General features: G+C 27.7%; 1 protein-coding gene across 3 annotated transcripts in view; it reads right to left on the bottom strand.

The window, feature by feature from the left end:
• LOC123296488 (gamma-aminobutyric acid receptor subunit beta) overlaps positions 1-16,681 on the bottom strand; it is a 231,181-nt gene that overhangs the window by 76,501 nt on the left and 137,999 nt on the right. For all 3 annotated transcript variants that reach the window (XM_044877972.1, XM_044877973.1, XM_044877974.1), the window contains exon 4: positions 15,108-15,334. In XM_044877972.1, the coding sequence (XP_044733907.1) occupies positions 15,108-15,334 (227 nt within the window). The remainder of the gene's footprint in view (positions 1-15,107; positions 15,335-16,681) is intronic.

The raw sequence follows: 16,681 nt of genomic DNA, 5'->3' as shown, positions 1-16,681 counted from the left end.
GGTTTCACTGAAATTCATAGTCAATTGTTTTATTCAATGATTTAATTTAAGGAAAATTAAAAATGTTTCGATAAAAATAAAGTAAAATAGTACTTCTATTTCAAAAACTCTTTTTTTTTTACTTAAAATGAATTCATAGTCCGAAACATGCCACTTTTTGGAAATGTAACAAATAAAAATAATTCTTTACGTTTAAAATAATAAGTATTTTATCATTATCGTCCAAGTTTATACAAAATACTTGTAGCAGTGCTTTAATTAATCTGTTGAACGATAAACATACAGCTGTTTTTAATAAAGTTTTTCTTAAAGATCATTTTAAACTCTAGTTCCGAGTTCCTTACATAGTTTTAGACTCGGGAATTTTTAATTTGTTGATCCATTAATTTATAACGATGTTTTTGAAACCAAGAAAACTGCTTAAATTTATAAAAACATACGGCATTTCAGTATTAAGTATAGTATGCAACTAAAGCATAAGTCACTCAATTATATAATACGGACATAAAACTGCTATGCAGAGCTGTAAGCTTTTTTCCCGTTACTCTTTCCACTCGAGTTTTACGTCCTTAATACATTTGTTCTTGATCCAACTGTTTTTAAATTTGTAAAAGATATTTTAGTATTCCGTAATTTTTAAATATTATTAGATTCCGAAATAAACTGGCAGTACATAGTCGGTGTGCTGAAGTCATGTGAATGCGACCCCTGTAGCGCACACAACTAACTTCCCAGAGAGGGAAAAAACATTAAAAAAAGGTCTTGTTAGCCTTCATAGATTATTCTTCGAACATGTACTGCAGCTTATGCTGGAACGATCATTATCTCCATAGATAAATGATGTGTTTTAATGCCATAAATGGTTCGCCAGTTAATCGAGGCGAAAGAGGAGTGTGGAGATTTTCAAAATCGGCCCCATTACATTAACTTCCTGTGCGAAGTTAATAATCATTGACGATAAAAATTTGTAAAATTTTCTTTGTTAGTGTCGGCAGCGGAGACGCTTACCATGAAATATATAAGAACATTCACAGACACGAATATATTAAAAGGATTACTACAGCAATAAAATAACAACTAAGTACATTACTGACACTTACAATCATTCTTTCATTGCATTTGGTACAAAGATATTGTAGAGTAACTTTCTTTAGCTGCTCCACGTATGTAATGTAATATATTAAGTATTATAGAACAGAAACATATAATACATAATTTTAATATAAATTATATGTTTAATACAAATAACTTGATGGTTTTATCTCACATCAAATATGCAATTTTATTAGACAATCTATGATGCAATTACTTAGAAATGAACACACAATCATATTATAAAGTATCATAGTTGGATGTTGATGTGTAGACAGTCTTTGGTTAAATAACTTCTTGAGATAACAAATAATTGAATGATTTATGGGGATGAATGTTTTCAGGTTTTTGCTTACATAATTTATACTTAGTTTTGATATTTTTAAAGCTTTTCTTTACCTTGTTTTATTGTTTTGTTTCATTAAAATGTTGGTATCCATGCAAATTGCTTATTTTTAAAAATTCAGTTTCGGAGTTACGGTGTTTGTCTATCACTATTTGTTTAAGTCGGTTGAGCGAAGTGTTTTAATAAAGCATAAAAATATAATTATAGTTCGGCAAAGTGGTATCTATGTACAAAACTTAGTAAATATTGAATCAGCCTTTTAATGATAGCATGAAGCTATTGCTCTACAAATTGATTATTCTAAACTCATCATAAAGAAATTTCTGACTCACTCATTCACTTATCGATACAAATTCTGAACCATTTTAAGACGTGCTAAAGAAGGATATGGTTTCGGCATTCGATGAATGAAAAATTTCAAAGTTTTCATTGTAACACCCCTCGTGTATGATTATTACGCAACGGGGATCAAGGGGAGAATCCCCTTGCGGACAAAGCAAGCATAAATAATATAGATGTAAAAGTTTGTCCAAAAGAAATCGATCGTCGCGTCGGCGTCGTACACTTTTATAAAATAAAAATAATTTTGTACTTTTATGTTATTATCGTTATGCCAGTGTTCTATAAATTTTTTATTATTTTTGAAAATTGTTGCTCTTTGAAAGGCTTTTAGCGAATTTGAAGGTCACTCAACTTTTGTCGATATGCATCGATAGCATGAAATTATTGAAGAAGCATCGAAGAATACAATTCAAGGGGTACTGAGAAATCAGAAAAAAATATTATTCAGTTCAGTTCAGCGAGCACTTAATAAGGATATGCAATCATAGCATGAAATTATTGAAGGGGTAATGAGACATTGTTCAAGGGGCACTGAGATATTTGAAACAATTTTTGAACAATTTTATCCAATTTTTTTTTCAAATAACTGAGGAATATCGTGGGAGGGAGGGGCATGTGATGTGCCGTACCATTCCTTCTTCCCAAAGCTCCGTCTTTGAGAATAAGATTAAGTTATCTCTATTTACTTTGTTTTTTTTTTATATCTACATGTCAAGTCAATTGCATGTGTGGCTGGTCATTATTTGAGGATAGCTCCAAATATTTCGCTAATTTTTTGTGGTTATGTTTGTAATTATTAGGACAGTATTTGTATGAGGACAATTTTTGGAAAATCCAATGGAAAGGTCGTAAAATTTGATACCATTTTCGGTATTTGTACGAAAATCTAAATAATACATTGTATATAAATTATCTTAATTGAAAATCAAATCAACTGAAATAAATATACATATTAAAAAAGTATTATATTTCTATAATTAAATTAAAATTCCAAGAATATCATGAACAATTTATCTATGATTTTCTTGGAAATACTAGAAATATGAGCTTTTATCCATCCAATTTCAATAATAACTTTCAAATAACTTTTTTAATTAACAATTGTCTTATTTTTCAGTGAATGCATTCATGAGTGTCTGGAATACAAACTGTATTTATTTAATATTAGTAAAAAGTCTTCATTAGTAATTATTATTTTTTTTTAGATGATAACGTTTGTTTTAAAACTAAGTAGAACAAATTGTTAAATTAAAATAAAAAGCCCGATAAAAATTTTTATAGTTGGAACTCTAAACTCGTATTTGAAACATAGCTTAGAACACTCTCAATCAAAAAACCCTTTTTTGTGAGGAAGTGTTATATAATCCAATTAATTAAAAGTAATTTTTAGTTCAAATGAGGGAATATAAAAACGCAGAAAGCAAATTCGATCATCAAAATCATATCAAATCACATCATAAAGATCACTCATTAAGTACCATTCTTTCATTTTTCGTGTTACCTTGAGTAGCAGATTCACTGGTCGACAGATATTAATAAAATTCCACTCAACGAAATTTTACTCAAATTTTAATTTTGTTTGAAGTGTTTAAATAAATTGTCAGAGTCATATTTCCCACTTGTTTTCGTAATGAGCATTATATCTACTCGACCCATGGTTAAGTATTTGCTGCTTAGATTCAAATTACATAGTCAAATAAATTTTAAACATCTCATGTAAGATATTTAACCAATTTTTTAAAGATCTCACTTATATTGAACACAAATGGGTGGACTAAAATATCATTTTATGGACCTCAGTAAAGTAAAATTTTTAATAGTTCAAGATTAAGAATTGGAAAGAATGGAAATCAAAGTTAATTTTTTCATTTCTTCAGTTCGTTTTCTTTTTATGCTGATAAACAAACTAAAATAAAAATTCGATCCCTTGAAAAAATTACATTCTGTGTCGTATAGCCCAATTACATAAGGCGCTTGACGTGAATTCAAGAGGTCCGGATTTGCACGAGTTTATTTTTTTCAATTTTCCTTAATTCATTTTTTCAGTTTTATAAATAGAAAGCGAACTTTTTAAATTTTATATATATTCTATAAACGAAATGTTATCAAAATTGAATAAAAGATGGGTTAATTTATAGAGGGGGTGAAACAGACGACTGGTGCAACACAATTGTAAGAGTGTCTTTATTGAAATTTGTGAAACGGATCCCTAAAAAGTAGTGAATGTTTCTCTTTTTCAATATTGTTTATATAATAAGTACAAGAACAATTTAAAATGAAACAAAGTTATTATCACTTCTTATGATTATAATTTCTTTTTTTTTTTTGTATTTTATATGATAATTAACGTGCGTGATCATTATCATAATAAAATTCTATATAATAAAATACTAGAATGTCCATTTGATAATGATAGACTGGTAAAATTACTTTTAAGGATAATATTATAACAGTATTTATACCGTATGTATAAAAATATTATGTACTTATAGATATTAATTTGCATTTGAACTATCATATGGTGGTATAAGATATTAATGACATTATACGCCATGTTAAGTAACGTTCAATAAAGTGGTAATTCATACGTTATCCGTATATTTTCACTCATGGTGAAGATATCTTTACAGATGTATGTCCGAGGTGGTAGGCAATCGATGCAGTACTTTAGTTCAACAAAATATTACATTGTTTAATAATTATAAATTTTAGCAAGTGGTTATATTTTCTAACAAATTAACCCTGCTGCGTTTTCTGATTAAATATGACATTATCATGTCCGTTTGAAAACACAGCGCTTTCGAAAAAAGTCGTAGAGATTAAATTTGATAGTCTTTCATGAAGTTTCAAGTACGATCATTTAACAAAAAAAAGGACTGCCGATAGAAGTGAAAACTTAGAACTTTTAGTATAAAAATTTGAAATTTCATAATATTTGAATTAAAATTTGAACGGTTTTTTATTATTTAAATATATTACGGGCTTTACAAGATTATGACAAAATATAAATACAATTCAATTGCAAAAATAATTAATATACAATCTATGATTTGTGGATAGTATTTGTATTTACATAAATTTCAATGTACTTGTTATATAAGCAGCACTAATGTTACACAATACGTCAGCTGTATATAAACAATAAACATGTCAGCGCGCGCACGGCATGTCGGTAACGCGAACCCATAACATTTTCCTCTACCAAAAAGTGCCCAACGTCGCTAAAGAAGTTTTCACTTCAAAAAAAGTTATGGCTTTAATGAATATTGTTAGTAGATGTTAAATAATGTTTTTGATCATATTGTAGCGCAGTAGTTACGTATTTATTTTAGTACTAATACAATAGTCAATATATAAACTATATCATATGCTATACCACCTAGACCTAGACTAATAGTAATAGTAATAGTTAATATAAGTGTGATGGAATGGTGATATGAAACACTTTACAATAACAACACTATAATGTTTAGCAGTAGTAGTTAATTGTTATATTGAATATTGTTTTAAAAAGTAATTACTAAAACTGTCACCATATCGTGTGAAACATATCAACTGTGTAATCTTTTCACCTTTTACAATAGTGTTCACAGCGGGTTATCTATATTAAATAAATTTATACAAAGCATCCTACGCTTTATTATCATACTAGCTTTTACCCGCGGCTTCGTCCACATTTTTGTTCTTAAATAAGTGGTAGAGCTCATTAAAATGTAAATAAAAGAATATGAAACAACTAGGGTGAAGGAGATACAATTTATGGATCAGATATTTTTCTTATAAAAAAAAATTAATTTGCTTAGAAACATATTAACTATTGCTTAAAAAATGGAAATAAATAAAGAGATAATAGTATTAAAACTAAAGGTTAAATAAACAATTGATTATATTTGTTTTAAACTACTTCTTTTCAATGAATAAGCATTAATCTAAGGTACACTTCTTCGATTGTTTTACAAAGATAAAAGTATATCTATCAAATAATCTTTTTTTTTTTTTAATGTAAGAAGTATGTCTGATAACCTTAGTTGAAAAGATTTCCATAAATTGTACCTCCTTCACCCTGCTTTATGAAATATTAAAACAATAAATAGTTTTAAATTTTTTTTTAAAGTTCTAAAAAATATATTTTTTCTATATTAAAGTTACAATATAAGTTGAATTAATTTTTTTTCCTTGGATCATCTGGAAAAATTAAATAGAATAAATACAATAACGAAAATAAACATTAAGTGAACTATCAAATTGACAGGTTTTATCTGTCAAGAAGTGTTATTGTAAAATCTATTTAATGCTCCAAATATTATATTAAATATTAATAATTATTATTAGTAATATAATATTAATTAACTATCGTTCAACTCAGTTGAACGACCATTTATGGTGTGTTAAGTTTCAATAATAATTTTAAGTTTCATTCAAATTCATTCAGTAGTTCTGACATGAAATCGTAACAAACAATCATCCTTACTTTTTCATTTATAATATATAGAGATAACTTCTTTTTTTTTTTTTTTTTAAACCAGTTTATCGAGAAAAGGTTGGTTTCCATTTTGATGGTCATCTTGATATAAGTGTTCATTTTTTACAATATGAAAAAAAAGTCTACAGCCATTCCTTTGAAACGTTAAAACAAAGTATCAATACAATATGTTAAATCTCTAAACAATGAATGACTTCGTGATAAAGTAAAATGTATCCATCGGACTTTAATTATAAAAAAAAGTCATGACTGAAATATTTATTTACGATACAAGTGAGATAAGAGCATTATTGAAGTACGCATGCGAAATCTGCACAACGAGTGCGTAGCACGATATCTATAGTTGCAATATGTAGATATGCTTGCCTATAAATAATACATTAATTAGAAAGTTCATTATAAACATGTACCTACTGGGTATGTACATACATACTAGCTAGATACTTCAACAATGAATAAGTAGTTGCAATTAACTTTTCAACATTTAATTAGTTCGATTGATCACTTCAACTTTAAGTAGATACTTTATTTATTATCTATCAATCAGGTTTATAATAGATTTATATGTATACTAATCTGAAAATATCACAAGCTGTGTTTGCATAATTTACATTATACTAGAGAGAACCCACCTTGGAATATAAAATTAATGAGAACAAGTGAAAAAAAACAATTGACTGAGTTAATTGTTGAAATACCATGCATAGTCAGTGTTGATTTCTTTATCACATAACACATACAAAAATGTATAGACAGTGTTGATGCGCAATCGTTTGTTTTTTGACGTTACGTAAATAACAAAAGATATTCACTTTTAAATAGACACGCCCACAACTGATATTCCTATATTAATACGTACTATAAAATTTGCACCTAATTAGCGCCCTCGTGGGTAAACAGTGATGTTTACAAAAAAAAGTTTCAAACAAAAGTTTTTTATTTTTTTATAAGGAACATTTTTTACATTTAAACTTTTGTTCTATCTCTAACGGTTTACAAAATGGGTCCTACGGACCCAAGACCCAATTGACCTATGATGCTCATTTACGAACTTTACCTCACTTTTTACGTCCTGAGTACGCTGTAAAAATTTTAGCTCGATATCTTTTTTCGTTTTTGAGTTATCGTGTCCACAGACGGACGGACGGACGGACGGACGGACGGACAACCGGAAATGGACTAATTAGGTGATTTTATGAACACCTACGACAAAATTTTTTTCCTAGAATCATTATTTTTAAGCGTTACAAACTTGGGACTAAACTTAATATACTATGTATATTTCATATGCATGGTATAAAAAATAAAAATACTTTTTTTATTATTGTTATATGAGCACATTATACTACAATGAGATGGAAATCAGTTTTGAATTAAACATATAATATATGCTTACTAGTCCCATCATATTCGCACAAAAGGATTGATTCTGAAAAATGTTTCTTGGACTATTTTTTTTCCTTAAGATATCTCGAATTGAATAAAACTAACGCGCACACAAGAGAAGGGTGGATAGATATTTATTTTTACGTTTCTTCATATTAAGGGTTGTTTAATAAGATGGAACATACCAGGGTAATAGTTTTATTAAACTTAATAAGTTATTTTTAACCTCAGAACTAAAAAAAGGGTTGTTATAAGTTTGATCGCTATGTGTATGTGTTTCATGTGCGAGCTTAGAGTTTTGTACCCAAAAACTAAAAAATTGGCGATCATCTGCAAAAATGATTCAGTTTGGAAAAGGCATGAATTATAGTTTTAACATATAAATCATTACCATGGAAATGAATGGTCTAATAAACATGGCTCAATTGAGCCATTCGAAAAGTGAAATGGTAAAATAATTTATTAAGTAATGCAAAACAATAATTCAAAATAACAAAGTCAACTCAAATATTTCAATTTTAATTAAAATATTTCTAAAAATTTGTCCCAAAAAATGATAGCTCTCAAGTATCCTTTTCATCTCATCTGATGTCCTTGACCATCACTTTGATATTGATTAAGGAAGGAGTGTTATAAGTTTTAAGTTTTTTTTTGTGCATTTGTGTGTTTCTCAGTGACATCGTAGTACATTTTATAGCTAAGGTTCCAAAAATCGGTTTACAAATCCATAAATCGCATTTGTGGGGGGTTTTTTAAACTTAAATTTCACTTGTTCTCCTTAAGATATCAAAAATCGAATAAAACTAACGCGCACACAAGAGAAAGGTTCCTTGATATTTATTTTTAAGTTTCTTCATATAAAGGGCTGTTTAATAAGATGCTATTGGAACATACCAGGGTAATAGTTTATTGAGCATAATAAGTTATTTTAAATTATTTATATTATGTTCCTAATATATTATCTTCTTAAAATGCACGTTCCACCCTTATATGTGGTGACATCCTATTAAACAACCCTATATTGTTAGTGCGTTTAATAATATTTTTGAATAGAAAAGTAAATAAAAAAATTGAGAATTTGTATATCCAATTATAGATGTCAATTACTTTTGAATTACTTTACTAAAAACTTATTAAATTCCTTTAATTTAACCTATTGTTAGCTCGAATTAACCTAAACAAAAAATATATGGTTAAATCAGGTCAAGCAGATGAGCCTTTACAAGTTGACGTTATTTTAGTGTATCCCAGAAGTATTTTTGCCACTTTCTGTATATTCGATTTTATTAAAAATATATAAATTCTTTATGTTATTTATTATATGCATTCATATTTTTTTTTTAAAGTGAGGTTAATGACGCAACACTTAAAATATGTCATTTTCCATCCATTATGAAAATTAAAAAATATGTATAGAAAATGCCTTTACAACAGTTAATGTAACGCAACAAAGAATTTTATTAAAAATATTTTTTTTAATGTATTTTATAGATATACACAATAGATGATTTTCTTCTGTTAACGAATAAAAAATATATCTAGCATAAGATCAAGCGTCCCCCCTTTTAATAAAAATTTAGTAAAGTGTAACTAAATGTCAGATTCTATTATTACAAATAGGTTAAGAAAGTACGACCATAGGGTAGAAACTTTCAAAGGCTAGAATATTTGGTTTATTTTAATATGTAGTTTTAAAATGCCTAACTGAATTTTGAACATTTCAAGGAAGTTATCAAATTATTTAATAAAAAATTTACTTAAAAAGTAAGTATATTTAACACTGGTCTTATGGCAAAGCATATTTTCAATTTTGCTGAAGAAAAGGGTTATTAAATGAAAAATAAATAAAATATACCATTTTTTCGATACTTGGTTTAGTTTTCGAAGTATTGAGGATTGGAAATTTTGGTTTGAATACTCAGTATTTTGAAAATCAAGCCAGATTTGATCGAAAATATTTATAATTTATTTTCGTCTAAATTTCTCAAGATATAACAAAATTCTACATCAAAGTTGAAAATTTGATAAATAAAATTTCAACCCCTAGTCAACTCTGTTCTTACTTTCAGGGGAATTCAATGCCAATTGACGTAGAATAAATGGATTTAGGAAAAAGTAGACTAGAAAAATATACCCGGAAAAAGGAGACCGAAAAAAATTTCTGTAATAGTTTCTCACTTTTGAACGAAAGGACTTAAATCTTCAGAACCCCAGAAACTTCTCAATAGTTGAGAAATTCAACCCAACCAACTCATAATTACTACAATAAACCGGACCTATAAAATTATCAATGTATTTTTTCGGTCTATTTTTTCCGATTACGAGAATAAATACATGCAATCTTTGGGACCTAAAAATTTTCGATAAAATGATGTTTTTTTAATCACTCTATTTTTTCTCGTTGAATTTATAGAAATTATTTTATTATTTTATACTTTTTAGTTCAGCTCGCTTCAAAAAAGTTTTTTTTTGGGCTTTTTTAAACCTTTATTTATTTTTGTCATTAACGATGAATCATAATGAAAAAAAAAAGAAAACTCAAATAAATTTTTCATCATGATGATTTTTTCATTGCGCGAAAAATATTTCCGAAATATAAATCGTGAGGGTCCTTATCTACATAATTTTATTAAATTTATTATTAAATTATTCTATTGTCGTCGATTCTTGATAACTGTGAGAAGTTCAAATTGAATCCAACGTATGAAGTTGATGAAAATTTCGTTCAAAAATTCCGTTACATAGATACATACCAAGCTAATAAAAGTTTGCTAAAAAATTTTACAAACAAAAAATGTTGACCTTTTTATAAGAAAGTCTTTTTCCAACGCTCAATAACCATACATTAGATTGAGGTTTTAATTGAACTTCAAAGCCTAAATCGAACTCAATGTCTACGTGAGATAGGCACCTTTGAACAAAATATTTTTTGTTTGAAAAATTTTCCTCGAATTAACTTGTTTTCCAAGTTTTACGCATATGTCAAGTTAAAAAAATCGGACCATTTATATCAAAAATCATACATATTGCATTATGAGGCTAATAATTTAAATGGATGGTTTAGTTCTAAAATATTACTACCCGTAATAATTCATTAAGAATAACTATTATGTCGGTTACTGGGTCATTGATTTAATTTATCATTAACAACGAATTGTTTCCTAACAATGGAACACATTTATCATTGACGTATGCACATTCATATTTACATTATTATGCATTCTATAAGTTATTTTAAAACAAGTGAAAACAAACAATTGACTGAGTTAATTGTTGAAATACCATACATACATGTCACACATATGTTATTGATATTCCCATATAATACAAACTATAAAATTTGCGCATAATTTGCGCTCTCACGGGTAAACAGTGATATTTACGAAAAAATGTTTCAATTAAAAGTTGTTTATTTTTTAATAAGAAACATTTTTTACATTTAAACTTTTGTTCTATCTCTAACGGTTTACAAGATAGGTCCTACGGACCCAAGACCCAATTGACCTTTGTTGCTCATTTACGAACTCGACCTCACTTTTTAGATCCTCATTACGCCATAAAAATTTCAGCTTGATATCTCTTTTCGATTTTGAGTAATCGTGATGATAGACGAACAAACAGATAGACAGACAACCGGAAATGGATTAATAAGTGATTTTATGAAGACGTATACCAAAATTTTGTTCATAGTATCAATATTTTTAAGTGCTACAAGCTTGGGACTAAACTTAGTATATCTTGGCATATTTCATATACATGGTATAAATATGAGCCAGATTATTATTTTGTTTGACTTATTTAATTCGGCAAAGTAAAAATTAAACAAATTTTTATTCACCTTTTCGTTTACTTTTTTGATAGTGCCTCAGAAAAATAATGATAAAAATTTTAGAAAATAAAATTTTTGGTGGAAGTGCAAATAAAAGTATATTACATAGTAAGAAGGGATATAATATATCATTTAACTGCGTTTCCACCATTTATTGACTTCAATAAGTGTAAATCGTACTGGGTGATTTTAAATGGAATTATTTTTTTAAACGAAATTCTATAATTCTAAGTCTATATTTTCGGTAGAATAGCAAAGTATATTGCCTTGTGTGATGGTTTTTTAACCCCCGAACTAAAAAAAGGGGTATTATAAGTTATTTTGATTTTGACCAATTTGTGTGTGTATTTGTCTGTCTGTCTGTAGTATCGTAGAGCCTAAGCGGATGAACCGATTTAGATTTTTTTTGATTCGTTTAGTAGGTAGTTTAATGGAAAGTATTTCAGCTATGTGTTAAGTGCGAATTTAGGGTTCCGTATCCAAGAAAACAAAAAATTAATAAAAACTTGTAGAGGGTTTTTGAAATTTCACCTGTGTCAGAAACAATGTGGTTTTTGTATCATGTACAATTTACGTGTTTATTCGAGCCAGACATGGTGCTTTTAGTCAAAAAGCTATATTTTAACTCAAATGACATAATTTTTCTAACCAATGGACTAAAAATCGTGGTGATTGATATTATAAACCCCGAAACCAAGAAAAGCGAATGAACCGATTTTGATTTTTTTTGTTTCGTTTGTAAGGTAATTTAATGAGGCCCATAGTTCCGTACGCGGAACTATGAATACGAACTAAAATCTAGGCGATTTTCCTCAAAATAGGTTCAGTTTTGAAAAGGCCCCACGAATAAAGGTACTTTAATGGAGAGTGTTCTTAGATATGTTTCAAGTACGACTTTAGGGGTTCGTATCTCGAAAATTCTTCAAGGATTTTTAAAATTTTGTAAATTTCACTTCTTATGTGCAAGTTTATTCTCTTAAAAAATTCACTTTATTTATTTGGTCCTATGACAAAATATCTTTAAGAAATTTATAAACTAAGATTCCGTACTAGTAAGCAAAGGTAGATTATCTTATATTAAAAACAATTAACTTTGATCCTCTTAAAATGCAGAAACCTTAGATCAACAAAATACTACTGTTTTTCATATCATACAAGGACGAAACTCTAAAGAGTTACAACTGACTCCAGTCTTTCTTTACATAAAAATATATATCTCACACAATTTATGAATAAAACATATATCTGTTCATATATTTATTTAAATGATAAACTGTTTATACATTATTTTCACTTAAATAAAAAAATGTTGCAAGTGTTTGTTATTTTTTCTTTTTATGTTCCTAAAAGAAAGTTATTGTTTTCAATCCTTAAAATCGAAATGATAAACTTAATTATATCCTTATGTTTTGTAGTGTCTGCAATAGTTTGATGCCATAACAAAGAATTATTAAAATTCATGATTAAATGTTGCTCTTGGAATTAAATGCAGATAGCTTAGAAAGGAGAGTATGCACTGAGGTATTAGTTAAAAAGTGATTCGTTGTGTGCGTAGTCATGGTAGAGACAATAAAATCGAAGCTAGCGCTTCCAGTAAAAAATTTTTGCGTTAAAGGACGCTGTCATGACTAATTTGCAGTTCTTTACATGTTACTGTTATAGAAAATGTCAAATTAAAATTATTGAAAATACTAATTAATTAAACTTAATGCATTAAAATTTGTGAAAATAAGAAATCAAATTGCACAAGTATTATTTTTCAAATATAAATTATCATAATTATTTATTTAAATTTGTGAGACAGTAATATTAAATTTTCAATGTAAGTCATAACTGCAATCCATACAATTATATATGCATCCATACAATTCTATAATTAAAGTAGTGTATCGTTGTCATGGAAACGAAACTCGCGCACGGTGCGAATAGGATGAAGAACAAAATTTGAAAATTTTTGATTAATTACTAAAATAGAAATGTTAACTTTTAAAAAAATTAAGAAAAATTTTATCAGAATTTATGACTAAACAAAAGAACTTTATTAATCGAAAAGTTATTGGTTTAACCTCTAAAGGACACTTCCATCACGACTTGTTTTTCTTTAAATGGTTGAATAATGTTATATACCTACTTTTGAGAGAAGGTTGTAAATATCTTCTTAAACTCTACCGTTCCTCTACCTATATAGCAGTGCACATTGTGCTTACTTGACTTTTTAGATTTTTTTTTTGTTATTTTGTGTAAATAAAATGTCAACAAAGAAGTCATTACTTATTTATGAATTATTGTTTGATAGTATTTATAAGTATTTGTAAAGTATATTTTTGATATGATCATTTTATTTTTATCATTTAAATAATGTGAAATAAATGGTGTTTATAATCATAATATAGCCCTTTTGATTTAAATAATAGTTTATATTGATGTCAACTTGAAAAATTTATTGTCGTCACCAATCAAATGAATAATATTTTACACTTTTGCTTCAAGTTTCTAATATTATTGCTTTGAAGTCTATTGTACAGAATGATTAATTTTCACCATTTCTTTCATTGCGAAAATCACTGTATCGGCTAATTTTTATTTGAAAGAAAATAGTGTATTAAGTTTTTTTCCATATAGGAACGCCTTTATAGACAAAAAAGGGTAAGCATTGTTCTTTTAAATAAACTTTACAAAATTCTAATTTATAGAACTCAATTTTTGGTGCCTGATTTAAGATATTTTCAGTTTTCAATTCTAAAACCCGTAATATGAAAAACTGTAAATTAAGGACTAGGAAACTGTTTTTCTAATAAGAAGTACGTTAATAATTAATTATCACAAAATTGTATCCACGACTCTAAAATGTGAAAATAAAAGATAATTTTTATTTAAAATTTGTCATTATTACTTTAATTTTGTCATGGCTTATTGAGAAAAATAGAAAATCAAAAAAGTTATTATCGTAACTGGATTCATTACCGCCCTAGTGCGGGAATCGTAAGTACCCATCCGGAAGGTATTTTATAAATAAAGCTCCAAGTCACAAAATCCCAATATTATACTTTTTGAAGCATTTATAAAAAAAATAATATAATTGGCCACATTTGATATTATATTTATCAAGTTTACATCGTGTATATCGTGCTGTAAAATTTTTGATAACTTTTTTTCAATATGGTTGAATTCAAATACAGTCAAACCTGGGTAAGTGAGAACTGGATAAATAAAAAAAAGCTCTATAAGTGAGAGTAATAGCCAGGATCATTTTAAGCTCCCAAAACTTCTATTAGGGAGAAACAGAACCCTCTGTAAGAGAGAGTCGTTTTTCCCTCATGGACCTCCGTAAGTGAGACTGCGACTTATCTATACCTCTATAAGTGACTGTCGAGCTTTATTTATTTATATTATTTAGGAGACATATTTACTACATTCGTACTTGCTGTGACTTGTTATTGCTGCGTACCTCTATAAGATAGAAACTCTACCCATGTACCTGCATTAGCAAGAAACTCCGGTTAGTGAGAAACCTATATAAGCGAGAATGAGATTGTGCTTCTTTGAACTCTTGCTTATCCAGGTTTGACCGATAGATTTTTTTAGGAAAACTTAAAAGTTAAGAATAATTGAAATAGAAAGAAACTTACCGAATACTCCTCGTGATTGAACCAGAATGATGAATACGAATAAATTCATTTGACGTTGTCGCTATATGAAGATACGATTGTTTCTCGTTCACGAAAAATGTATCGGGGATCCATATATTTTTAATGAACTCCGAACCGACGGAGAGGGTTTCCACACCTGGCCGTTTGCGATATGCCAGTCGTGGATCCGTCCAAAATTGACGGAAATAAAAATCTAACGTAAAATCCTACACACACAAAAAAAGGAATTAGTAACAGTTTTATAAATTTTTAAATTTTTTTATAAATTTTCAAACTACATTAAATTAATTTATGAATTATATAAAAAATGTAATTTCCTTTTAAATAATTTTGACAAAACTTAAATATTTATTTGTTTTCAAATCTCAATTAAATATATCTTGTCTGAGATTTTTTATTGAAATACCGTGTAATAATTATTTTCATAAATTGACATTATGTACAATTGCTCGTAAACTTGTTGTTGATTAGTAGAAAATTATATTGAATGTTCATTCGATTTATTTTTGGGTTTAGTCCCTAATAAATTGTAGATTTCTTACTACCCTGAATGACAAAAATTCTAATTAACACTTTTGATCGTTCCATAGAAAATTGTTTTTATTTTAATGATTTTTATACCAATTTTTCGTTTCTTTGACTAAGCTAAATATTATATAATGAAATATTTCACCACGATGAAAAAATTGAGAAACATGATTCAAGAAATTCAACAAAAATAAAAGAAAAATTGGTTTAGTAAGACAAAAATCCTCAGATATTCAACTCTGACATTAATAAACTCATATTATCTGATATGTTGGCAATATTTTGATATTTGCAGAGTAAAAGTTTTCTAAATAGGGTCTGCCTTAGATAACTTACAAAATTTTACTCTTAGAAATAGTAGTTTTCTTCTTTAAAGTCGAGAAAATTATCAAAAGTGTCAAACCGATACTTATTTGATAATTCTTCATGTTAAGTTAATAACTCTTAAATTCAAAATACAAAACTACATAATATAGCGTATACTTATGCAGCTTTTATATAGATTGACATCTCGAAAATCGCTCGAAAATCCCATTTTAGGTACTCCGAGAAAATATCATGACTTTAACAACTTTGAAATACAATTTTGATTGAGTTCAGTAATTTACAATAAATACAAAATTGAAAAGAATTTGACAAATAGCTTACATATTGATTATTTCATAGTCCAGTTTATTCAATTTTTTGAAACTTTGTTTGAGCAGAAATTTACAATTAACGACGATAGGATTTCCTTTTGAATCTTATCGGTTGGAGGAATCCCAATAATTTGATATTTAATTTATTAACCAAGCCAATGACTACTTCTAAAATATATGCTAATTTTTTTCTTAATCGATGCTTGATCGGAATCGATTTTAATTCACCAGGCTCTTGTCATTGGCGAATTTCGCTTTTCAATTCTCTAATGGACTGCTTCCAGATGGAAAATCAAGAAATTTCCCAAAATTCTGATTTTTTCATGTTAAGTATTTATATTTGTTGTAAAAAAAAGTGCAAACTAACCAGCAATTTAACCCGTAAGT

This window comes from Chrysoperla carnea, chromosome 3, assembly GCF_905475395.1.
Source record: "Chrysoperla carnea chromosome 3, inChrCarn1.1, whole genome shotgun sequence".
Taxonomy (NCBI): Eukaryota; Metazoa; Arthropoda; class Insecta; order Neuroptera; family Chrysopidae; genus Chrysoperla; species Chrysoperla carnea.
The sequence above is the reverse complement of the archived record's forward strand: the minus strand, read 5'-3'. Positions and strand labels throughout refer to the sequence as shown.